We start from the raw sequence: 26,301 nt of genomic DNA, 5'->3' as shown, positions 1-26,301 counted from the left end.
GCCTCCCTGCTTGCTTTCCTTGGGAAAGAGCTCAGACCTAGATCTACAGTTTATCTCTAGCGAGAAGATAGGACCTTGTGACTACTGCATTCTTTTTTTTTTTCCTACCTTTATTTTCATACACCTCAATTAAAAGAAAAGTTTTTATTCTATCTTATTTTTGTGAGTCGCTTTAAAGTATGACAAACAACAAACCAATAATGCAGGATGCAAAAGGCATTTCTTCACGATAAAAAGAAAGAAATCCCATTCAAAGCGTGGGCCATTTGTATTCAATTTTTGTTTCCATAAATGAAAGCGCTCTCTGTCTCTCTGTCTCTCTGTCTCTCTGTCTCTCTGTCTCTCTGTCTCTCTGTCTCTCTCTCTCTCTCTCTCTCTCACACACACACACACACACACACACACACTTTTTCAGGATGAAACTATTAGCAGCTAATATGTTACTAAAGCATCCTTATATCCCTGACTGGTTTCAGTACTCACTGCCAGTCTTTTTCTACCTCGAGCTTCTAAATGTGTTATTTTACCTCCCAGCAACATGTGACAGTGACGCTGCAGTCAGATCAGCCATCCAGGTGGGGCTGGAGGCTTCGGACCAACAGGAGAGTTTATTAACAATTCACTTTCCAGCCTGCACCACCCCCATTCTGATTAGTAAGACTTAACGAACTTCTTTGCAAATGTTTTGTTCAAACAATATGTTTTCTGAGAACCTGGATATTTGAAAGTGTTTTTTGTTGCCCTTATACTGTTGAACAACTACTTGACAGGGCATAAAAATCTTGGGTCAGACTCTCCTTGTTTTAAAATTCTGCGTGTTGCACAGTCATTGCTTAACACTTACTGTTATGTAATGAGATCTTAATTGCCTTAATGGTAACCCTCTCCTCACCCTGACACTTTTTGATTTTTATATCTTCATTTATTTTAATACTTGAAATTTGAAGGGAAAGACAATAAGATACTTCTTGGTGTCAGTCTCTCAGAGCTAATCGTTCATTCTGCCTTTTAATCTCGAGTCATTTTTTTCATATCCAGAATGTTCGATCCTGTCATGTCCTGGCTGCTACTTATGATCTATGTGTTGCTTGCACTTCCCTTTGGAACACATTTTATTCATAGGTTGGATCTCTGTGATCTCCACTCCATTTCTGTTATCCTAAGTTCCATCTTTTGTCTTCCCGTTTCTCTGCCTTGTGAGATGACCTCTCCATTCTGTCCTCTGCCCCCCGTTGTTAGCAGTGTGAAGTCAACCTTTCATCAGCTCAGTTAGGACTGGGTTTTTGGCTCCTGAGACTTTTATTTCATCCACATCCCTTCTCATCTCTGTACTTTCTTGTTGAATAAAAGTAGTATGAATATCATTCAGAACAGAAGGCAGATGTTTTCTGAAAAAGTCTTCTGTCCGTGAAGGTAAATCCTTTTAGATGAGAAATTTTCCTCTTGAGCCATATCCTTTTGTCCCTCTTGAGCAGTGGGGTTTTTCCGTCTGTGGGCTTTAAGTTAGTTTTTCCTTGTCACCTTATGCTTGAACAAGGAGTAATCTAACTGAGCCCAATATGGAGCTGTTTAGGGGAGAACTTCCGGTCTGTCTCCTTTCCTTGATTCACCCTGGGGTCTCGAGAGAATCACCACCGCTTCTTCCCACCACTCTGCACGCCTCCCCGCTTTACTGCCTCACATACTGGGCCGAATAAACTCTCAGCCATGGACATCGAGCTGCCTGTCCACAACTTAGCCCACTCTGTGCTCAGCTCCACACATGGCACATGCGGAAGCTTAATAAAATGCTTTGAATCCCCTTGGGAGTGGGTGTGCTATTGAAAGTGTCTCAAAGCTGTAATAAAGTATTTTGTAAACAGTTTTCTTGCACAGCTGCCAAGATTCAAAGCCCATGAGTCATTTAGATTGTTTTTGACTCACAAATTTGATCTCAACAGAAGTACATTTTACCCAAGGCTATGAAAACACAACAATCATCTGTATTTTCTTGAATCCTCAACTGTGTCTTCCTTCCCCATTTCCTTCTCTCTCCTGCTACATAGAAACACTGGCTCTTCTTCTCCATTCAAGAGAGGTTGCTGATTTAGAATGGAGAAGCCTGTATCTTGACACTCAGTAAAAGTAGAATTATATAAGTTGTGAATCCTGAAGTATATGGGGTGTGATATTGTAATGATTTGATTTTTTTTTTGATTGGAAGAAAAATATAGAACCTTGTGGGAAACAGATAACACAGTGAGCTATACTTTTCATTTTATCAGAACGGCAGATAAAGATTGAAAAAAAAAAAAAAAAAAAGAAAATCCACCAAAGAGGTGAGGTTATCTGACTTGTTCCTAATCTGCTCTTAGCACAAGGGTTACCCTGAGCTATTCCCAGTATTTTTCAGAGACAGAATCCTGTCAGACAACCATGTAACTTAGAAATAGTGCTTTAAATCAGAGATGGGGGGCTTCCCTGGTGGCACAGTGGTTGAGAGTCCGCCTGCTGATGCAGGGGACGCGGGTTTGTGCCCAGGTCTGGGAAGATCCCACATGCCGCGGAGCGGCTGGGCCCGTGAGCCATGGCCGCTGAGCCTGCGCGTCCGGAGCCTGTGCTCCGCAATGGGAGAGGCCACAACAGTGAGAGGCCCGCGTACCGCACAAAAAAAAAAAAAAAAAAATCAGATATGGATGCATGAGAAAGCTCAGTAAACTGGGCTCTGCCCACCAGAATATCGTCTGCAGTGGCTCCATGCAGGGCCCCTTTAATGAAACAGTCAGGTTACCAGCTGAGATTAAACCAGTCAAGGACCAGGAGGAAGAGCTACATCCACGGTACGGGATGCTTCATTCTTCTGCAGGGATTTCATATCCCATTAACCTTGGCAGCTGTAAATCCAACGGCAGTGTGTGCACATCAAAACCACACATTGAAAGTAATGCATCTCTATCTCATTTCTCTTTCCAGGGTTGAGATTTTTAAGAGCTCTCAGGCTGATCCAGTTTTCAGAAATTTTGCAGTTTCTGAATATCCTGAAAACAAGGTAAGATGTTCTTTCTCATATTTTTTTTGTCGTTCTGGTCCCCAGTGCCATGCTGTAAATATCAGGTGTTGTGTACTTTCATCACAATAAAGTTAGAGTTCTCTTATGCACAGAGAGAGTGATCTAACACAGAAACCCAGGGGAGGCCTAGAGGTAGGGTCTTCTGCAGGGCGAGGACTCTATGGTAGAGAGAAAGAAGCAGCTGTGTATGGGGGGAAGTAGAGACAGTTTTGGGGGACCTTGTGGGGTTGCTTGGACACCGGCCGCAGCACCATGGAGAGAGGTGCACAGTGGGTGAGGGATAGGTCTGCTCATTGATTGGGAAGTCCTTGCTCTCGGGTTTTAAATCACCCCTTTATTACATCACTAACAAAGAAATTGAACCTGGCCATAAAAGCAATGGAAGCAGTGCTCTTTGAGAGGCAATCACAAACCTCATACGGCAAACAGAAAATCATTTCATTTCAAAGTACATTCTAGATGTTCACTTTATAGCCCATGTAGCCCCTGGGGCTTGCTCTGTGAATTGCCTTCTGGGGAATATCTAAAAACCGCCCGCCGAATGCACCATGACTACTTCTGTTAACTGTATTATGATCTGGAAAACACTACTGGACCAGGAGAAAAAAAAACCCCAGAGACCCCTTTCCTGAGGACCTGCAGGTTCTCAGAGCTGGCCGGAAACCAGGGCTGCCTTGATGAATAAACTAATAAAAGAGGTTGGATGTCCTTTAATGGAGAATAAGTACAGGTCATAAATTTCTCTCATAGGAAATTACACGTTGAGAAGCTCACTGCTAATGTTCCATTTCCTCTTTGGTTGGCCTTAACGTGTTTGATAAATGATGAAAAACAGGACATCTCTATGTTTGTGATTTGTAATTAATAAACCTGCATTTTGGGGGAGCTTGGATTCAGCATTGTTTTCCCAGTAACTGAGGCTGGGACTCAGCTTCCTGAGTATGTCACATCCAACAAATGTGACAGGCTTTCCTCTTTGGGTCTTAGTGTGTTTTGTTTATTCTCGTTTGTTTTCATTTCACATTGGTTTCCCCTCACTAACTACTCATCTACGTGAATGGGGGAATAAATTCACTTCCTATTAGTCAAGTTAAAAAGAAAATAAGCGTCGAATGCCATGGAAATCTTGTACAGTGTGCCCCAACGCCCTTTACTTTCATTATCCTGGGGTCAGAATTGGTTGGCGCTCCATTTAATAGTGTATACTATTATTACTACAGACTGAATATTGTTATTCGTATTTCTTCTGAGTGACAGTAACCTTCATTTCTACCTTTCTATGACTTTTCTATGCAAGGAACTCATATTCCTCTTGAAATTAAAGTGGTCAACAAAGCTAGCAGTCCTCAAGTTTTGCCTGTATCATATTTGCTCCACTACACTGTATTTTTACGTGTAGACTTGGTGGGGACCCAGTGGCAATCCCAGGAGCTGTATTTAAGAGATACTTGTGCGGACGGTGTTACGTGGAGTCATCCACACTGTCTAACCTGGTATAGTGCCTCTTTCTCCCTGTCTCGAGTTTGCTTGTTTAGGGGTCTTTCAATCCTCTGACGCCAGCATTTTGAGAAGGTGCCATTACTCTGAGGAATAACATGGAGAGAACTGTGTTCTCACCTGCCTCGTACTCCATGTGGATCTTTCCTGGACTTGGGAGAATGATAAGCCATCTGAGTAAACTACCTTTTTTTTTTTTTTTTTGCGGTACACGGGCCTCTCACTGTTGTGGCCTCTCCCGTTGCGGAGCACAGGCTCCGGATGCGCAGGCTCAGCGGCCATGGCTCACGGGCCCAGCCGCTCTGCGGCATGTGGGATCTTCCCGGACCGGGGCACGAACCCGTGTCCCCTGCATCGGCAGGCGGACTCTCAACCACTGCGCCACCAGGGAAGCCCTGAGTAAACTATCTTTTTCTAGGCTTTTGCCAAGAGACCCGCCAACTTCCCATTCCTTGGAAAAGACTCCTTTCCTCTGGATGCAGGAAATAGCGCTAGCATCCCTGGGGAAACATTCCACCTGATGACTCGACAGTTATGGGGGTTCATTCTCCCAGTGCAGAGGGGGAAAATCTGAAGCAGCGAGTGAGGGAAAGAGGTGACTCTACGTTGGGAGAGTCACGGGGTGGCAGGCTACTGGGATGTCTGCCATCCTAAGCCCCCAGCAGCATTTCCCCAAACACCCCACTTCCCACAGAATTAAGCTCCTTGTCTTGTGGGAGGGTGGTTTCCATGACAACCGCACACTGGGATTGTCCCAGTTCCTGTCGCAACCAGGGACAGCATCAGGGTGAATTCAAGCTTGAATTGAGCCCCCATTTGTGCAGCAGCGACATGGGTGCCGGGATTGAGTCCTACTTTCAGAGAGCTCCCTGGGGGAGGACTGACCCACAGTGCAGTTGGTGCTGAGGGTACAGGTACCCCCAGGGCTTGGGAGGCATGGAGGAGAGTGATTAAGTGGGGCTCGGCATAAGTGCGAGGCAGTCAGGGATCTTTTCAAGGCAAAGGGGGTGTCTTCGGTGAGCCTTGTAGAAAGCCAGGTGTCATTCTGGTGGTGCTGGAGATTAGGCGTGTGAGAGGAAAGGGTGAGTGGGGTGACTTCCAGTCAAGGAAGCTGCAGGAAAGCACGTAGAACATGGCTCTTGGGGGAACGTTGAGTAATTCTGTGCTCTTGGAGACTGGGGTTTCCATGGTAGGAAAAGAGAAAGATGAGATTAGGAGGGCAGGGAGAGGCCCGATCACCGGGCACAGACGGAACCTTCATCTGATTGTGGGAACTCGGGAGGTCTAGAATAGCTCTCTGAGCCCGTTCCCTCTCCAGCTGCCTGGCTGGTCGAGGCCCCTTCCTTCTGGGAGCCCCAGGCACGGATCCCGCAGGCTCTGCCGCAGAGAAGCAGAAGCCTTGGTCCTAGTAGGGCTTCGTACCTTGAGGGATTTTCTGGTAACGCCTCTGTACTTTGCTGCTTTCACAGGGACCTTCCAGGCGGGTGGGTGGAACCCCATCATCATCTTTCCGGGGGTTTTGTATGACTTTCTCTAGCGGCCAGTCCCCAGCAACCTGGGGTATTGGGTAGCGGTGGAGACATTGAAATGTGATTTGAAATAATGATATGAAATTGTGGTTTCATGTTTCGTTCTTCGGCTGCCTCTCCTGGCCCAAAGTGGGAAGAAACAGGGCAGAGAAATATATGGGGGGGGGTGCGGAGAGAAAGAGAAAGAGGGGTGGGGAAAGAGGGAGACAGAAAGGACGAAGAGGAGATCAGGAAAAAGATGACAGAGTGAACAGGATGACAGAGAAAACAGAGAGTCACAGTAACGGGACAGCATCAAGGTCATTCCCCAAACTGCCAGCCAGCAGAAGGGCCTCAAAGGCTCCATGTCCTATAAATGGCATATTGAAGGGGCCACTGGGAGACCTCGTGCCACTGTCTGAGCTTTTGGGAGTTCCTCAGCTGCCCAGCAAACTGGCAAGCAGCCTCGTACGTCAGAGCAAAGGAAGCAGCTCTGTCTAAAGGCTGTCATTCCATACCTCATTTAATGCTGATGATGGAGATATAGATACTTATGATGGGGGCATGGGGCACCTAGTGCTTTTTTTAAAAAAAAAAAAGGTAGTTGCCTTAACTGTTTCCTCTGATTATTAAAGTGTAGTGTAAACATTTCAACAGTGTAGGAAAGGATAAAGCACAGTTTCCTCAGCACCATCGATGCTGAGATAACCTCACTAATGTTCTACCATGTCACTTCCATTTCCCACGTAGCATGCCACTCTATGTATGTACCATCATTTACCTAAACAACACATTTTTTTTTGACATTTTGGAAACTGAAATCACTGCACTACATATATTACCTCAGAAACGGCTCCAAGGTTAAAGTTCTTGAAAAGAGTAATCGGTATAGAGACTGCAGGCAGAGGCCACATCGTGAAGGTTCTCAGATGTCATGGATTTGACTCGGAGAGCAAGGAAGAGTCGTTGAGGGGTTTGGGCAGGAGAGGAACGTGGTCAGATTTACATTTTAGAAAGATCCACTGTTCCACCAGCTGTACAGAGAGTGGGTCTAAAACGTCTAAGCCCTAGACCGTGAGACTAGTCACGAGGCAGTTGTCCAGGCAGGTGGTACTAGGGGCTGGCCTTCGGAGAAGAGGGAGAGGGATGGAGAGAGATTTAAGGGTTAGAATTGACAGGACAACCACACACTTGGATTGTCCCAGTTCCTGTCACAACCAGGGACAGCATCAGGTGAATTCAAGCCTGAATTGATTTTGCTTCGCTCTGTGTCTTATAGTTCAGGCCATTCATTCCCGTGGGGTACAGTGCAGTTGACTTTGAGGGGATTGTACATCTGTCCAGCAAACGTAACAATAAAACAAAATAAGGGCATTGGCACCTGTCTCTATTCTCAGCCAGAAACAAAGAGGAAAATACTCGTCAAGTAGAACAGAGATAAATTCGTATTGCTTTTTGGAAAGAGGTGATGCTTTCAGTCTCAACCCATACATGTCTTGTTAAATACACTGAGAGCAGAGATGGCCCTCAGTGGTTCTGGGTTTTCAGCTATGACCTTGGAAAAAGACAGACATTCATTCTTGCAGTATCTACAGAGACAGACTCTCTCTCCCAATATCTACAGAGTCCTAAAAAAGGTCTCTGATCTATAAGAACAGAGAAGTCTCTGTGCCTGCCCATGGACGATGATTCACTGTATCCACTGATACAAATTACTCTAATGGCTAGTGAGAACTCATGGGGCAGGACCCAGAAATGATCATGGAAAACACGAAAATGAAGTTAGGCTCTCATGCTAACGTCACAATCTGTCCCTTATCCTGAGGGGGGCTAGAACCTGAATAGTTCCAGTCATTCTAACCATTGGGAACTTGCCCTTTGGTCCAGACCCCTGGGCTTGGCCCTGAAGTGGCCTCTTGCCATGCAGAGCCCACAACCCTGTCCTGCAACCCCTTCCCTCTTTCCAAGGAGCCCTCTTCAGCTTGGTGAAGTTCAAATTTCAGAATATGGAGAAAGTCCACCAAGAGTTAATCTTGTGTGTCTTGCACAGAGCTTGTAGATGATTGCCTGGTCATAGAGTTTCATTTGAAAAGCAAATTCCTAATACTGGGCATCTCTAATGATGCAGATGCCATAAAAAATAATCAGATTTCAGTGCTAAATAGGGACTCTTTCAGCAACAATGATTAAATGTTCTCTACACAACAGAGAGCTCCCTTAAGTACTATTAATATCACTGTGACAATCAGAGATTAATAATCACCATATAAGGTCATTTTTCCAAAGCACCATGAGGCTCGGAGACTCCAATAGTTGTGATCTCTCAAGAGGGCCCCACATGGTTATTGGTGGGACACTGCTTTGATCAAACTCCAAGGATCCAGGGCTGTGTAAGTGGATCACCTTGGCACTTAATTATCCTCTGAGGAAATGAACAACGTTTCCCTGAGATCTCTCCCTTTGCCACTGGCTACCCGTCCCTCATCAGTCTCTCTGTCTCCAAGGTTAATGCACCTCAGAGGGCCTAAAAGGCAGAGACAGGGAGGTTCTGCTTTATTTTGGCTTCCTCTTGAGAAACTAGTTGGGGACTGGATGTGGTGATAGCCTCTATCCTCCCTGGGGCAGTAGCCTCTGGCCCTCTTCATATCCTCAACACACAGCTTCACTTTCACAATGAGGAAGACTTTCTGGTGGATCCCAGGCTGTGACTGTTCTCCACTGTAGTGGCCAAGAGGGCAGGCTCTGGAGCCAAACTGCCTGGGTTCAAGTCCCAACTCCGCTGCTTACTGTGTTGAACTTGGGTCAGTTTCTTAACCTTGGGACCGCCTCATAGAGTCATTATGAAGATTTGATGAGTTAATATACGTGAAGCACTTAAAATGGTGGTGCACATGGTAAGCCCTGTGAAAGAACTGTGTTAGCCATTCTTACCACTGTGATCTTAAACTCTGAGAATTTAAACCATTGGTTTCCCTTGAGAAACAGGTGGGAGTGGCCGGAGATCAATCCATCCAGGATGATGGGCTGAACCACACTGTGGGCAGTGTTAGGCCCCTCTGGGGAGATTGAAAGAGATAGAGCTCTTTTCTGCACGATGCAGGTGGGAACACAAGAGTCAAATAGAAACCTGAAACGATGCCTTAAGACAGCCAATGGATAGCTGGAGGTGAAGGAGACGTAGGTCACTTTGTATTGCCCGTGGGTAGAACCACTTTAAGGAAGAGGTAGGGACTGAATCAGGCTTTGAAGAAAGGGAAATACTTGGATAGATGGGGAGGGCTTGCGAGCTGAGTAATAACATAAACAAAGACTTGGTGAGTAAGTCTGGCTGTGATGGAAGTTGCCTGGTTTGTGTAGAATCATGGTAGGAGGACCTGAAACTTCAGAGGGTGTTGAAGGTGGGAATTTGGACCTAATATTTTACTCAACAGGAGCCTTTGGACAGGGCAGCGACCTGCTGACAACAGTGGTTGAGGAGCTGTACACCCAGTAGGAGTGAACGGGGTGAAGGCAGATGGGACGAGTACAGAGGGGAGACCTGCTCACTCAGTGCAGATTCTTAGAGGCCCTGCTGTGCACCAGGGACTCACTGCTCCCAGGGTCCCTGCCGACAAGGCCCCTACTGTAAGGGAGTTAAATATCTCGTGAGTGGCAACCGATCTTCCTCAAGGAACACTGGTGGATGCTGAAGTTTTTAGGTATAAGGTTGTTGGGGAATAGGATATTCATATGGTCTCAGAGTCCCACTCCCCAGATGGCATATTAATTACAAAGGGAAATGGGCACCTCTCAGTGGCGCCATCTGGCGTTTCCACCTTCACCAGGTGACTGGGCCTGGTGCAATTGAGTTGGAATTTCCTGATGTGATGCCATCCCAGGCGGGTATTCTCAAAAGACGTATTGAAACAGGATCTGTTCAGGCGGGAACAGTCAGACAAGTCCAGAATATGGGACATTCTGGATGAAAGCTGGCCTGGGTGCACAGAAAATTAAATTGGCACTAAAAACAGATTTAAAAGGGTGTGTGTATTGGTTGGGGGTGGGTGTGTTACTTACACATTAAAGGAGAATAAAGCAGAGAATGGCAGACTGAGTAGCCATTACTACTTAGGCCAGTCAGCCCGCTGCCTGTCTTTGTGAATAAAGTTTTCCTGGAACGCTGCCACACCTATTCCTTTACAGGTTTCCCAAGGTGCTTTTCTGCTCCAGCAGCAGAATTGAGTAGTTGCAACAGAGACTTTCTGACCCAGCGAAGCCTGAATATTTACTATCTGTGCTTTTATTAGAAAAGCTTCCTGACCCCTAGATTAAAGCCACATAATAATCAAATGCAGCACATGAACCTTGATGGCTTCCTGAATCAGGGTGAACACATGAAAGCATCAGTAAAGCTAATTTCGGAGCAACTGGAGATATCTAGATTAAGAGTACCTATTAGATGATGTTACTGAATCCATGTCAGTTTCCTTAGGCAGGACAATTGTATTATGATTGTCTTGCACAGTGTCCTCCTTAGGTGTTCAGTGCCGAAGTATTCAGGGGGTTGTGTCATGATGTCTCCAATGTGCTTGTAAATGGTTCAGCCAGGAAAAGGGAAAAAAAAAGAAGAGAAAATGTATAGAGCTAAAGCCAATGTAGCAAAATGTTAACTGGTTAATCTAGATGAAGGGCATCCGAGTGTTCATTATATTGTTCTTTCACTATTTCTGTAGATTTAAAGATTTTCAAAATAAAAAGAAAAAATTTTAAACCATCAGAGGGCTTAATTGAGGGACAACTTTCAGTAGCTCAGAAGTCATCTTCCTATAGGCTCTGGCCTGAACTCCTTATGCCACCTTTCAGATCCTTCCCTTATGGTGGCTCTGGGGGATTGGGCGTGGGAGTGGGCACTAGAGAGGCTCTGTTCCTCTGGAAGGCAGCCCCAGGTGAGTCTTCTTCTGTAACTTGGGGATTTTGCTTGTGTCTTTTGCACAGTAATTCCATCAAGCTGGTGAATCTGCTCTCCATATTTATCAGCACGTGGCTAACAGCAGCCGGGTTCATCCATTTGGTAAGTATCCTTGAAGACGCTTCAGTGCTGGCGTTTCTGGAACAAGGCCCTCTCTGAGTCATTTTATTACCTGGGAGACAAACTTCAGCCCAGCTGTAGAATGCAAAAAAACCACGAGAAGCAACTGCACAGTTGTCTAAATTTCCAATCCTTTTACCCCAAACTAGTTCCAGATGGTGAGTCACGGTCACACCCTTCACCTGCGTTTTTCAGCTCACCTGTATTGCTATGGGGGCCCTTTCATTGCTTTTTTTTTTTTTCCTGTCTGCAATAACCCCAGCCATCCACAAGATGGCAGTGCTTCCTCAGCAATCACCAGAAAAGGTTGGCGACCAGGTTGCACGTCTGGCTCCCATCTCTTAGTAAACAACAAATTCAGATTCCTCAATTTCCCTCCACTTGCCCCTTACAAAAAGCCCTCTTCGATTCTTTGGCCTGATTGCTTGTCAAGTTATTTCGTGTCTCAAAAATGTTAATTCTTTTAAATTAACGACTCCAAAGCCTTATATTATTGTCAAGCTGTTCTCACCTTCCCAGGGCAGATTTCTGCCTGCTTTCTAGGGAGCATAGCTATTGTGGGAAGTGTGTTTCAAACAAACACAAACCTTTAATGCTGGAAGGAGCCTCATCTAACTTGGAAGCTTTGGGTAAAGGTGCCTTTCCCTTGCTGAGCCTCTGTCCTCATAAGGGGTGGAAGGAAGCATTGTTACCCCTCCCTCCCGTTGGGATTTTTGTAATTCTCATCGCAAGGAAGACTGCCGGGCAATCACTCGGTCACTAGATCTGGTGGTTTCCCACCCACTCCTTTATGCTGATGGTATCCTTGGCTGAAATCACCCGTAGATAATCACTCTAATTCTGCCAAGTGCCAAAAATCACAGATACGGAGGGTTCATTGGCTGTTTTCAATAAGCAGTGGCCTCACCTTACTATTGTGTGAAGTACCTTCTGCTTCACCAGGAAACCTCCATGAAAAGGGCACATTGAGGACAAGCATTGATGTGTGAAAGAGGCCAGAGTTGGAGGCCCGGGGGTGAGGGGGCCTGGGGCTGCCCATCCGCAGGGACCACCCTGGCAGGTCACAGGCGTTGGCCATCCAGTGGATGGTAGGGCTGGACCCCTCTCCTCTAAAGTGTCTCTCCTGCCTGCCTCACAGCTTTGTCGGCAGATCATAGATGATGGGAGGCTAGCAAGTGTTTCTGAGCCTAAAGCAGAGATGGGTCAACTGCAACCCTGGGGCAGAAGCTCTCCACACCTGTTGCCTCTGCCCGATTTCCTGCTGCCCCTGCAGAGTTGATTTGTCCCTACAGAGAGCAGGGAACCCGGTAGTCCACAAAGCCAAAAATATTGACCATCTGGCCCTTTACAGACTAAGCTTGCTGGCCCTAGGTCTACAGGGTGTGCAGATGGAGATAGTTCTCATGAGCTTGCTTTTTGTGCTTCCAAGGGAGTTTTCTGCAGTTCGCAGGGCAGAGCCATCACTGGTCTTCTGCAAAGCAAGGAAAGCCTAGTCAGACTGCAAGGGATGCTCTTTGGGGTTCGCTCGTATGATCTGAAGGAGCAAGGTCCCTCGGGCAGCTACTTGGTCAAAACAATGAAAGGAGGAGGTCCCCTGTGGGAAGGTCCAGAATTTCTTTGGGACTGAGCAGGAACTCAAGAGAAGGGCCTCTTTGGCCGTTTAGTGCATTGCCTCTAGCCTCACGTGGCTAGAGGCAACGCCCTAAAATTCAGCTGGCCTCAGATCTTTGTAACGATGAGAAGAAAATGGACTCTGGATATGTTCCTCAGTTCCTTCCCCTCTCTGCCCCGATCAGCTGGGCAGGCGCGTTGGTGTGGCTTTCACTCCACCTTCTCCACTACCTGCTCAGAGGTTGTAAGCATTACTTACAGAGCTCAGCTCAGGCCAGCAAACTCCCCAGGCCGAGGGTGCCGTGCATCCAGAAACAGCCTAGATGCCGGAGCTTCTGTGTTTCTGGTTTATCACGCCTGTAATGTTCTTCCTTCCTCTAGGTGGAGAATTCAGGGGACCCATGGGAAAATTTCCAAAACAACCAGGCTCTTACCTACTGGGAATGTGTCTATTTGCTCATGGTGACCATGTCCACTGTTGGTTACGGGGACGTTTATGCAAAAACCACGCTCGGGCGTCTCTTCATGGTCTTCTTCATCCTCGGGGGACTGGTAAAAACTCTTTCTTACAATGTTGATTTTTGTGGTCATTAATATTTTTCTATTATCCGTTTTCTGAAAGCTGTGTATTTGAGACTGTGTTTCTGCACTGGAGGCAAGCGACTGCCTTAGTGTTACAATCCGGTTAAAGTCAATCCAAACGCCATGGTGACTTTTCTGCATATTTCTTTGGTATATTGGATTTGTTACCCTGAGACCCAGGCATGGTGTCCTTGTGAGGGACAGCCATTTAGCCCGGAGCAAACCTAATTGTCTTAAGAAAGTGATGCTCACTGATCAAGTGAGAGTGTCTGTGCCTTTGTAATGTAATTCAGCCTCTGATATTCTGCAAGGGCACTGCTGTCACCTGACGGGGGTAGATACTGTTGATACTCTGTAGACAGTCTGCGGTTTCAAGAGCTCCCTGCCCCCTTCCCCCTCCCTCCACTTCCAACAAACACTGTGGCTGGGGCCTTGCTCTAAAGAGGAGTGTCCCCACCCCGGAGGAAGGAGAGCCCGCTGGTCTCCTCTGGATGGACATCATTACGTGAGCAGAGTATGGTTTTGTAAACAGCCAACCAACTCCCTTACACGGTATTTTCCCTCCCCCTCTTTAAGTCAGAAAGTTGCACTATTTACTCTTCTGCTCTGTGCAGATCATCACGGTGGTTTATGATGTGTTGTGCTTTTCAAGAGGGGTTTCTGGCAACTCATCGGTGGTGGCTGCATTTTGTCTTTCAAAGTAGCTCATTTGACGTTTAGATGTTTGCTGTGTGTGAGGTAAGTGATTAAAACCCTAAACTCACACACAGCTTTCACACATGTACACCGCACGTGCATTTGTTTAATGCATCCACATCTCTGTTGTGTATGCATGTGGCATATGCATTTGAAAAATGTATATGAATGTACGTGTGGTGTGTACATTAGCACAGTGTTCTCACAGCACCCGTGAGGCCCCTGCAGATGAGACCCCTTTATCCAGCCACAAGCACAATGTTTGTTGGACGAAACATGGCAGATTTGTGTTTCTCCTTGCTGTCCTTTCCTATGTGATTTCTTAAATTTACGTTTTGTGCTTTTTAGTGATTTTTTTTTTTAGTGGAAAAGTTTATATATTTTTAAATCCTCTTTTGGTGTTTATTGTCTTTAATCGTTCATAAAGGCATAGATTCTCATGTGAACTATAATTAGGAAGAAAGGGCTTCTCTTGAAATAATGCGTGTGTGTGTGTGTGATTTTTCTAGCATGCATGCATTCCCTTATTTCTATTCAGGAAGAAGAACTAGATATCAATTTATTTATTCCTGTCTCCTTTACATTTTTCTTGACTGTGATTTTTTTTTTTTAGTTGTCTAGGTTGGCTAATGTTTGTTTTGTCCTGTGTATTTTCAGGAGCTTGCCCTTTTTGTGCTTTTATTTATTTATTTTTTTACAACCTAACGTATTAATATGTACCTTTGCAGTTCTAGCCCTTTTGTGTTTTCAGATCTTAATACCCCCCACTTCTGAAAAGGTCACCCCCTTTCTTTGGCCTGTCTTTTTAGTCTCTCTTCTGTCTCCTATCTTTTCCTCAGGCCATGTTTGCCAGCTACGTCCCTGAAATCATAGAGTTAATAGGAAACCGCAAGAAATACGGGGGCTCCTATAGTGCGGTTAGTGGAAGAAAGTAAGTATGCCAAGAGGTTTTGTTGCTTCCACTGCAGTAGAATCCTCTCTGCATGCCTTTTTTTTTTTTTTTTTTTTTTTTTTGGCTCTCGTTTCTTTGTTTCATGCATGTAGGCAATGTTTGCCCGCTACGTGCCCGAAATTGCTGCTCTCATCCTGAATCGGAATAAATTCGGCGGGACTTTTAACAAACATGGAGGCAGAAAGTAAGTCAGTTGCATTAAAAAAGATGTGGTTGAGTGACTTTCAGAGCCCCTGTGGCGGAGACACCTGAATCCTGCCCCTCCCCACCCCCCCGAAGGGCCACATTCTGTGTGGGGTGTGATGTCAGAATTACCCCCGCGAAGTTATCACACGTGGACCAACTCCTGAGGCTTGTTCCCATTCACAACTCTCTTCCCCCCCACATCTTTCCAAGAGACACGACAGATGTATCCTGGAAGGGGTCCACGTGTAACTGGGGCCATATTTTCTGTTCTCATCCCCAACACGTAAACCCAGCTCACTCATTCTTTATATTCATTAGGTGAGTGATTACATTCCGGTCCCTCAGATGAAACTGATGCCATCCTATGGGGTTTTTGTGCAGCCATAACATGGGCTCCTACTCTCACAGGGAAGTCCTAAGGAGGGCAAGATCGAGGTCACCTTGGCACTGTGGCCACCGGGGAACCAGTTCTCTAGCTAGGAGGCACCGAGCTTGTCCTCAAAGGGAATGATTACTCAGTTGAAATTCCTTCTTGGCAGGAAATACTAGATTTATGGTACATCAGGGCACGGCACGCTCTTCCTGATGCATCTTTTGTTTGGCTTCCCATTCGTGAATGCTTTCTTATTGGGGACTGTTTCATTTTGTGCTTGCATCATTTTGTCAATATCAGTGTCAGTGTGTGGGTCCGTTGTCAACCGGAAGTTTTACTCCTAAGTAGATGGCAGGGCCTTGACTGCTCTGTCCTCCCGTCTGGAGAGGAGAAGGTTGGAGGCAGGCAGGGCGGAAGCAACCATTCTGTACTGTTTTCTTTGATTTTTCTTTCTTTCTTTTTTAAATATATTTATTTATTTATTTATTTATTTATTTTTAGCTGCGTTGGGTCTTCGTTGCTGTGCGTGGGCTTTCTCTAGTTGTGGCGAGCGGGGGCTACTCTTCATCGCGGTGCGCGGGCTTCTCATTGTGGTGGCTTCCTTTGTTTTGAGAGCACGGGCTCTAGGCAGGTGGGCTCAGTAGTTGTGGCTCTCAGGCTCTAGAGCGCAGGCTCAGTAGTTGGGGTGCACAGGCTTAGTTGCTCCGCGGCATGTGAGATCTTCCCGGACCAGGGCTCGAACCCGTGTCCCCTTGGCAGGCGGAGTCTTAACCACTGCGCCACCAGGGAAGTCCCTGTACTGTTTTCTTTTTAAAGCTTTTTCTTGGCACTCAGCTTTGTTTGCTTTTGAGTTTTTGCTTTCATTTTAACTTCCTTGCAGTAAGATACACACGTCTTTCATGTACAGCTCAAGGATTTGTACAAACCCAGGAACTACATCCCAGGTCAAGATGCAGGATTTTTTTTTTAACATTTTATTTCATATTGGGGTACAGTTGATAAGCAATATTGTGTTAGTTTCCAGTGTACAGCAAAGTGATTCAGTTATACATATACATGTATCTATTCTTTTTCAACTTATTTACAAAACAGAAACAGACTCACAGACTTAGAGAACGAACTTATGGTTAACAGAGGGGAAGGGTGCGGTGGGAGGAGAGATAGTTAGGGCGTTTGGGATTGACATGTACACACTGCTATATTTAAAATGGATAACCAACAAGGACCTACCGTATAGCACAGGGAACCCTGCTCAATATTCTGTAACAACTTAATTGGGAAAAGAATTAGAAAAAGATGCAGGATATTTTAATTATCATTCTCCTTCCCAGTCACAGAAGTTCCTATCACAGAACTAGGATTTTGTTTTTGTTTTTTAAATTTCATACATTTTAAAATGAACTCTTGAATAGCCTATTTTGTTTTTTAAGAGAAAAATAAAAGCGGTAGCATCGCATTTCCATCCATCCGTCACATTGGAAGGAGCCAACAACCTCCTCTCCCATCAGTGATCTCACTGCATCTCGAGCTCAGGTATCCAGTCCTCCATTCAGAAAATGAGGAGGTGGAAAAAAGGACTCATTTTCTGGAACTACCCACAGGACACCCGTTTCCTTTCAAAGGCACGGAGGCCAGTGGGCAAGAGGAGGCCAGTGGGCGTCTTTTCTGTGGAGGCAGCAAGTCTCCCCACCTTCCCTCTGATGGGGCCCTCCTCCTCCTATTATTGTAACAGCCCTGGATGAGATGAGAACCAAGCTGTTCCGATTGCTGGGCCGTTGGTTGGATCCAAAAGGCCAAATAAGTCCAGAGATTTCCATTGTTCATTTTTTCTGTGCCAAGAGGAAAACAGCTTCTCGGTTCGTTTTGCCTCGAAGCCGTGGACAAGTCTCCGTAAAGCAGAAGGCATTCCAAGGGCTCAGGTTGCCTTTATGGCCTCCCCACCCCACTGTCTCCGCCAGCCTTCCCCTCTCACTCACTGCCCCTGAAGAAGTCAATAAAATCAATTGCCTTGACGTCAACGTTGAAAATATTTCCTGACTCTCACTCCACGTACATTTTGTTTTTTCTCCAAAGTAGCTGCCACAGTCCAGTGTGGGTGGGCCTGCTGGCTGGTGCCTTTTGTTGACGGGTGACCCAGAGGAGGCCCTGAGACCCACGGCCGCTCACCCGCTCCGGTCCCTTCCGGTTGTCCCTTGGCCTTGGCAGCTCCACTCAGACCCCCCCCACCGCGTGCTGACGGCTTGAGATCACAGACTTCCCGCAGCTTTTGTTCTGGCTCCATCAGCATCTTTTATCACCGGTTTTAGCCTGGTTCTCTCTCTCTCTTTTTCTCTCTCTCTCTCTTTCTTCTTCTCCCTTTATGAAAATGCACACTTTGCTTTTAATGTTCACTCTGGGTCTCCGAGGTCCTCCGACCCCGCGGACAGAAAGTACGTTCTGTCATCAGCACCGGGACTGTTCACTTTACTTTACACATTGTTTCCTGGTTCAAAAGCTAATTACTAAGTAGTTTAAAGAAGCCCTTTGGTCACTTAGATCTTTCATCAGAAAATATAAGCCTGGGAAAGGAACGGTAATAAAGGGCCATTAGCACCCTTTGTTTGATGTTGTTTTTCCAGTCAGTAGAACAAGATTGATGAAATGTTATGTTTGGCCAAAATTTGAGTTTTCATTTGGAATTCAGTGTTGAGAGAATGGGCTGTCAGAATCAATAAGTTTTCTTTCGCTTGGGATACGGGCATGTGGTAGTAATTAGCAATATAAGGTCTTTAGTTGAGCAACCAAGCATGGATTCTGGCAGCAAACGTAATGAGAAACTACAGTTGTTCTATTTCTAATGTCAAAAAGTTTCCAGATAAAATTAAATGCATTTGCAAAAGGAAAGCAGCTAAACTTTTTTGAAAGATAGAGTTCAGACTCTTAAAATAGCGCACTTCGCCCCGTGTTTTTGTGTATGCATAAATATATGTGCTATACCCATGGACACACGTACGTGTATCTTTTCTCCCTGAGATTTCATCTGGAGGCCCAGAAAGTAATTAAAACATAAACATAGTTAAGGGGTTTGTTTACGAGTGCACATTTTGCTCAGAAATAACCTCTCTAACAATGCATTAACTTGTCAGAGAACTCAAGGTAACGTGTAACCCAAAGCTGAGGAGACACACGACTTGGAAATTCCAAGATTATTTAAAGTAAAGAAAAATTTAGGTAGAGAACCTCGGGGTTTTGTTCACGCTACACCCAATTTCAGGATATTGGAGAATATGAAGATTTCGTTGTCACCTCATTTTCAGTTCTGTGTGTTTGACATAATGTAAACACTTCACGTAGCATCCCCAGAGCATCCTCACCAGCGACACGACATCCAGGGCCCACAGAGGCTCACGCCAATGTTTTCTCATCAACATTCCTCACCTGACCTCCCACAAGACACCTAGAGCCAACAGTAGATGTGGGGAGATGCCTGTGAGTCCTTCTCTCGTTTATCCATTATGAGGTAGGGGGCGCTCCTGAGATAGGGACTTGGGTGTTGATAACCAAAGGTCCAATCAGTGTCAAGGCAGGCAGTCTCTCTGAGTCGGAGGTCTTGGGGACAGTGAGTCTCTTGGGCTGAGACCTCAGATCTTACTCAGAAGAGTAGCTCTCCTGCAGCCCAGCCTGCCTCTCGAGGCCACTGCCTCCGCCTCCTTCCCTTCCTGTAAGCTCCAAGCTGCTCAGAGGTGGGGGAGTGGAGGGGTGAGGCTCCCATGGCCTTTGGGGTTCCAGCTCGCTCTTCTTCTTCCCACAGCCCCTGCTGTTTCCCCCAGAGGTTTCTTCTCTGCTTGTGACTCAGCGCACTCCTGGTTCGTGTATGAGAACTGACAAGATCATGGTCCTAGGTCACGTGGCCAAGGGCCATGGAAAATAATCGGCTAGAGAGAGGAATCCATCTGCCCTAACCCCCTTGTCAGAGGCAGCTGGGCTGGGGAGCCATCCAGACATTGTACTTCCCATGACGGGCTCCTGGGTCCCGAAACTGAGGGAGTCCCAGGCCAGGTGTTTGGGAGAGGGGAGGATGGGTGGGTTTGGATTATGCTACTGATTCCTGGTAGCCAAATGCTAGGAAGACACAGAGAGAGAGATGGACAGTTGAGAGCAAGGAGTAGAGAAAGGGGGATGGGAAGCTGAATGTAACTTACTAGGAGGAAGATCCCCCAGCGGCATGAGGCGTCTGCGCCCCTCTTCTGGTCGGGGAATAGTTGTCACAGACTAACCTGGCTCTAGCTCCAGTTCAAGAAAGCTGTCTTGAAAGCTGTGTGGCAAAGACAAAAACGACCTAAGATTGTTTTAGAGCGAAACAGTGCAATGTAAATGACGTGGCTTTTCTTAGACCTCCTCCTTACATAGACCGAGGAGTGCCACATACTTCTGGAAATGAGAACATGAATCTATATGCCCCAAGCCCTGGGACTGCCTTCTATGACAGTAATAATTACTACAAATTATATCTACGAACGCTTGCATCCTTCCCCATCCTCGTGGCGACCATGTGAGGAAGATATTACTCTCATCTCCATTTGCGGTGACTTGCCTGACATCGCACAGCTAGTAAAGGGTTGATCTGGGATTTGAACCCAGGGGCAGTCTGCTCTACTGGGCCATGCTGCTTCTCTAAATCATCTCTTGAGACCCCTCTCTGCTCTAAACTCCATGATCCTATCATTGTATCCTTTCCTCCACCTCTACCCACAGTAGGGCCAGAACATTGCACACACAATGACCAGGAAGAGAAAGGCACCACGAGCATCACTTTGGGCCTGTCTCCCCCTTCTGCTTACCTAGTGCCTCTAAGGAGCCTGGCCTCAGCGTCAAGGACAAAAAGGTGGAGACGGGCCAAACCACTTCTTCCTGATTTTTCTCATTTGGTTAGACTGGAAGTGTATTTACCTCTTGACCATGTCTAACAATGAGGGGCTCTCCAGGATGGACAGACAGATCATTGACCAAAATGAAATTTGTGCCTTATTTGTGGATTTCAACAAGTTCCTCCCCTTCCTGGGGAGGTCATTTCCTAGGGGACCAGCCATGGTGGATTGTAGCGATCTATCAGGCTTGGGCTCCCTCCTGGGCAGAGCCAACCTGCTTACCATCTGGAGAAGAGCATCTCTGCCCAGGCAGACGTATCCATCTGGGTCCTTCTCTTCCCCAGCCGGTCTGCACAGCTCAGGGCATTTCTTTGATGGTGGTTTCTAATGGTCAGTGAGAACTAGGGTAGCAGATGTCCCTCCTGGAAAGTCTTGGGCGAGATACATACACTCCCTGGCTTTATTTCATAGCTTTGAGTGGGAACCTCAGCTTTTAACCCTCAGGAGGCTGAGTCCTTCAGGAGGGAGTTTGGGCGGTTTATCTTCGACCTCAGGTGTGGCCTCAGGGTTGTACGATGCAGCCTTAAAGCTGTAGAGGTGGGCAGCCTTTATCATGCTTTTCCGTTTAAAAATGAACCAGAGTGCTTTATCAGGTGCCTCCATGTCAGTGCTCATGTTTTAAAAAGCATTCAATAATTTAGAGCAAAATTTCAAGAAAGAACAGAGAGCACAGTTACCTGCCGCACTACCCACTCCTGTTATCACCTTCGCTGGTTCGCTCGTTGTGGCTGCAGACATTCAGCCAGTACGTGTCGGGCAGGTTGCTGGGTGGTGTTGGGTGCCAGAGATTCAGTGGTGAGCAAGTTACACACGGCACCCGTCACGTGGAGGTTACAGTCTCCGGGGGGCAATGGCAGTGGCACTGACAGACAATGGCAAGGGTGGGACTAAAGAAAATGCCAAGTACAGATTTTAAGACGTGTGGCCAAAACGAAAAAGACCTAAGATGCTGTTATAGAGCAAAACGGATTATTTACAGGGATAAAGTGGTCCAGAGAGGTGACACCTCAGAGGAAGGGCTGTTACAACCTGTTCAACAGCCACCTACCCCAGCTTCTGTTGCCGCCTAGGCGAAGGGGAGCTAACACCCTAGGTTTTAAAATTCGTATTACGGGAACCCCTCCTGAAACCATCGGTCTTTAGTTCTGCCTCCAAGAAACTATGTCTTAAAATATCATTTCTCTCTCAGGCCTAGTTTGCCTGCAGTAGTGCTATCCGCTGACTTACCAGGAGAGGACATCCTGCTTCCCTTCCCTGCTTCCTGATTATCAGGTCATTTAATTTTGTGTCTTTCCTCTGATGTGAAATAAGCCCTTCATCTCCCTCCGCATCCTTTGTTCTTTTTCGAGACCACATTCTCTTCCCTCCTGCCTGGCTGTCTTGTATCAACAGGAAATTCCATTTTCTCTACCACTCAGGTTTTGCCCACCTGGTTCTAGACCACTGTTTAAAAAAAGAATTGGAATCTTAAACAGTCCGCTGCACCAGAACAGGGATTATTTCTTTACGAAGACTTCTTTTATCTACCCCCATAGTCCATTTCCTGCCCCCAAAGAGAACTGACATGAGTCTTGCTTCATCTTCATCTAGTCCACGTGTGTTTATTGAGTGCTTGCAACACGCCAGACACTGGGGATAAATGTATTTCTACACACCCATAAAAATCTCCAAGTACACCACATCTGTCTTGAGCTATATGTTACATTATTTGGCCACCAAAGTGGTCGGGGAGTTCAAACTCAGAGCTTGTGTAAACCTCCCCACTTGGTTCCCAGAGGTCACGGTCTCCCTACAATAACACTTCTTTCTCTACTCTTTCTGAGAAGGCCTGACCCCAGTGCTTGGGAAGAGGACGTGGGGTTAATTCATGGGCTGAGCCCCATGTCCTTTCCTTTCCCACACACGTGTAGCTCGGGCCACACTCCCTCCCCCTCCTCCGTGGCCTGTGCTGCTCCTGGGAGGCATGGTCCCTATAAGATGCCATTTATGATTTCTGCATCACAGACATCCCTCTGGTTGCAATGTCACTGAAGCTTTGCATTTTATACAAACTTCGATCCCTTGACAAGTAAGCCATTCAGCCCTCTCCTCGCGGGGTCCACGTGATTCCCAGCCTGAACTCTCAGCAAGGTTTTCAGATTCCTAGATTTTAAAAGCCATAAATTAGCAAATCATCAACATATCACCAGGAAGGATCATCTGGTAGCCATTCTAGTCAGAAGGAAACACAGGCCCCAATAACTGATCTTCACAGAGATATGAAGAACTGTAGACAGACAGACAGAGTAAATAGGAAGACAAACAGATAATTCAAGTTGACAGGCCATCTTGGACTGATTAGGCATTCTGGTTTGATTAGCATTAAACTTTGGGGGGAAGAAAAAAAAGTGAGATTGCCCTAATACTTTGGAAAAATGACCCCTCGACTACTTCTGGAATTCAGTACCAAGGGGCAGATACCAGAAGCAAGTGTCGTTAGGTGCTGTATTGTGTAATGTAAAGTACCCGGTATCCCTTTCCAGTGAGAGGGGTCTTGGTGGCTGTGGATGTGAGCACTTCTCTCTTTGCCTCTGCTTTGGATCTTCAGTCCTTTTTAAACTTGAAGCTCTATTTGGAGAGACTTGGGTGCATATTAAATCAATCTCCTGATAATACTAATGGAATGAAGGCTGTCTCCCTCCCCCCCCCCACCCCCTCCACACTTTTCTGCTGTCTCTCTTCCCTTCCACACGCTTATCAAAATGTTCCAGCTGTTGTTCTGAAAACAAGAATAGAAAGGTAGGTGGGAGATGAACTGTGTACCTTAAAAAACAAAGTCATATCCAGACTTAGACTTGCATTCTCAAATATTCTTTCTTCATTAAAGAAAAAGAACTCTGAATGTGACTTTTCTAATTATAATCCCTGAAGATTCTTTCTGCTTAACCTCACATTTGATTGGGTGAATGCTTCCTGGGTAGATTCTGAATGTAAAGAACAAACACAACCAGGCAAGACTAAGTTGCCCCGTGGTTTCTGTCTTCCGGCTGTGTCATCCATTCTCACAGAAGTCTTTCCAGAGTCGTGCACAGTGGTTCCCAGTAGATCTGGTGTTCATCCCACTGATGCTGCCATCATACACTGAAAATAAACCAGGAAACTTTCTAACTGCCCAAGTCCGAGGGCTCTTTTTATTTAAAAAAAACAACCTTTAGAGGCTCATGCAACGTGAAACCCATGGAAACTTGATTCTGTGCCTCCACGTCTGTTACTGGTATTGGGAAACAATGACCTGCTCCCACCCCCAGAACCACAGGGGCTGCTCCAAATGTGGGTACCACTTGTCAGTAAAAACAATCTTATCTCCCCCACTATACCTTCTCAGTAAGGACACATGTTCAGAGATAGATGCGTGCCCATCTTGTGGGAGGTTTTATGGCCTTAGCCACTGACCTCAAAGGCAAATGCCAGCTAGTATATAGAACAGATCTAGGAAAGCTCCTATCCCAACGTATTTGCTCAACTAACAATTATTTGAGCCCTGTTACGGTCCAGGCGCTCTGCTAGGTGCTGTGGTTCAAAGGATGAACAAGAAAATGTGATTCTTGCTCTCCTGGAGCTTATCTGAGACTTGGACCAATCAGAGCCATCCAAGGAGCCAGTAGCCGATAAACAGAAGCTGGGTGGTGCGCGCTTCGGCAGCAGAGATAATAAACAGAAGCTGGATCACAGAGGAGCATCGTCCCCGTGAAATGCTCTTTTGGCAGGAACTTTGTTCAATAAAATAATGAAGGTATAAAAGAATCATGAAGGCTACAGGCATTTTAGAGGGAATGCTCCTAAAAGCAAGTTGATGATTCACATTGTTAAATGTACCCGTTAGAGTAGTTGGGGCAGAGGTAACAGTGGGGTGACTTGTGCATCTAAAAAGCTATGGGTCTAACGATGGACCCAGTGAGAGAGGGGTGTGAAAAGATTTGGGAGGTAGGGGAACTGCTGCTGCCACCCTGAGTTCCCATCATTTCCATATCTGACAAAGTCCTTCTGTGGCATCCTATGCCTTAGCAAGCTCTGGAACTGGTAGAATCCTCCCAGTACTTATGTGTGGAGGCTCCCAGATGGAGGCTTAATGTGTTGGGGTCTACTCAAAGTGGATGGCTAGCAACATATGCTAGCTGGGGCAACACCCTTGGGTGTGGCTGGGGAACGAGGCCAGGATGTGTCAACTTGATTGTGGTTATGGGAGAGTCAATCCCAGCAGCACATGTTTTAGGGCCATGATGCATTATTTACCAGGGCTGTTCAGGAAGGAGGTGGGACTCACTTTGCACATCAAAGCTAGAATACCTCCCCTCTACAAGGGAAAATTAAGGCCCATTTCTTTGCCTGGACTCATTCTCCCTCTGTTCCACCTTCATCCCCAAAGGGTGTAGCTGACTTTTGCCTCCATACTCTCTCCACTTGGTGCCTCTGTTCAGAAGCATCATTACCAAGTGGAAACAGGCAAATCTGATTTGATCTGAATAGAGGAAAGTGCTGTTCAGTGCCTGGATTTCTCTGTAAGAGCAGAGAACCACCTAGGATAGGAAGAATCAGATCAAAGAAAGATTGGCTTACTTAAAAATGGCCAAAGGCCACCAAGCCCTGCAGTAGTGGATGGATAAAATGCAGAGGAGTGAGGGAGGGTGTTGGGGAGAGACACAAGGAAGAACCGGTGTAATTTGTGAGAAGTGGGCCATTATGGAATTGCTTACTTAAGAAGCTGTGTGAGTCCTCTTCCAGGAGGGAAGGAAGGAGGAGAAAAAAAACAGAATAGTGGTGATAAAACCTGCATACTGGGTTATTGTGAGAATTCAATGAGAAGCTAAAGTAAACAAATGCTACAGTTAGGATTCTTTGGATATAGGCAACAGAAACTGATTCTTGCTGACTTCAGCAGTAAAGGAATTTTCTTTTTCGGAGGTTAGAGTATCTTACGACATTCAGAGGAAAGCTGAAGATCTCGGAAAGGACAGAGATTAGCTAGAAAAGCAGCCCTGGGATCCAGCATGCAGCAACTCAGTGAAAGTCCTTACAGGGTTTCACCATCAGGATCAGTCAGTTCCCACCGTTAACTTAGTGTCCCTTCATTTAAGATTGAAAAGCTCTGGTTGGCCTAGTTTGGGCAGGGAACCGTGGTTAAAGGTCCCAAGACTACATCGGATTGGGGACGGGTGGTTCCCCAAATTAAAAATGAGGTGCTACTCTTTAGGTTGGACAGAGCCCGTGCTCCAGATGAGGAGCGGCTTCTTAATTACGTGCACAAGCAGCAGAAGCAGGGCTTATCTGCATGTCCTCTTCTCACACCTCTCCCTCCATCCTTTCCCCAGGCCAAGGTTTAGGTTTTTGCTTAATCTTATCACGAACGCCATTGTAGACAACCAGAGCGCTGGGCCCTCACCGTGGTCTGATCAATGCATTTTTCTTTGCAAGTACTTTGAAGACGTTGTCAAAAAAAAAAAAAAAGTTGTGTGTGTGTATATATGTGTGTGTGTCCAAAACAAATCTAGCACCTGATTTTACGAATCTGTACATTTAGGTAACTGCAGTCTCTTCCTATAGCCAAATCCAATGAGGAAAGATCAAAAATTAATTAATTTATAAACCCTAAACTCTCTTTGACATCATTTAAAAATTTAAACTATTTTAATTTTTCCCAAAAAATGAGGTGCTGTTGAAAGGAGGGTACATGCTGGACTGGTAAATACAGCCAACATCTCCTGCTCTGAGGTTCTCAGTATCTATTTTTTAAGACTTGGACTGAAGTTCCTTTTAGGCAACAAGCTACAAAAGGTGTGTGATCTTTCCTCGTGCCTGGTGTGGTTATGGAGGTCTGATTGTGACTTGGGATGGT

The 26,301-nt window shown here is 46.1% G+C and overlaps 1 protein-coding gene across 7 annotated transcripts in view; it reads left to right on the top strand.

Annotated features, from left to right (window-relative positions):
- The window catches only part of KCNMA1 (potassium calcium-activated channel subfamily M alpha 1), a 747,855-nt gene that overhangs the window by 500,791 nt on the left and 220,763 nt on the right, over window positions 1-26,301 (top strand). For all 7 annotated transcript variants that reach the window (XM_082673143.1, XM_082673147.1, XM_082673146.1 and 4 more), the window contains 4 exons: window positions 2,953-3,028; window positions 11,029-11,104; window positions 13,115-13,285; window positions 14,851-14,942. In XM_082673143.1, coding sequence (XP_082529269.1) covers window positions 2,953-3,028; window positions 11,029-11,104; window positions 13,115-13,285; window positions 14,851-14,942 — 415 coding nt within the window. The remainder of the gene's footprint in view (window positions 1-2,952; window positions 3,029-11,028; window positions 11,105-13,114; window positions 13,286-14,850; window positions 14,943-26,301) is intronic.

Source organism: Grampus griseus (genome assembly GCF_964374135.1).
Source record: "Grampus griseus genome assembly, chromosome: 16".
In the NCBI taxonomy this organism is placed as follows: domain Eukaryota; kingdom Metazoa; phylum Chordata; class Mammalia; order Artiodactyla; family Delphinidae; genus Grampus; species Grampus griseus.
Note: the sequence above shows the minus strand (reverse complement) of the source record. Positions and strands in the feature narration are given on the sequence as shown.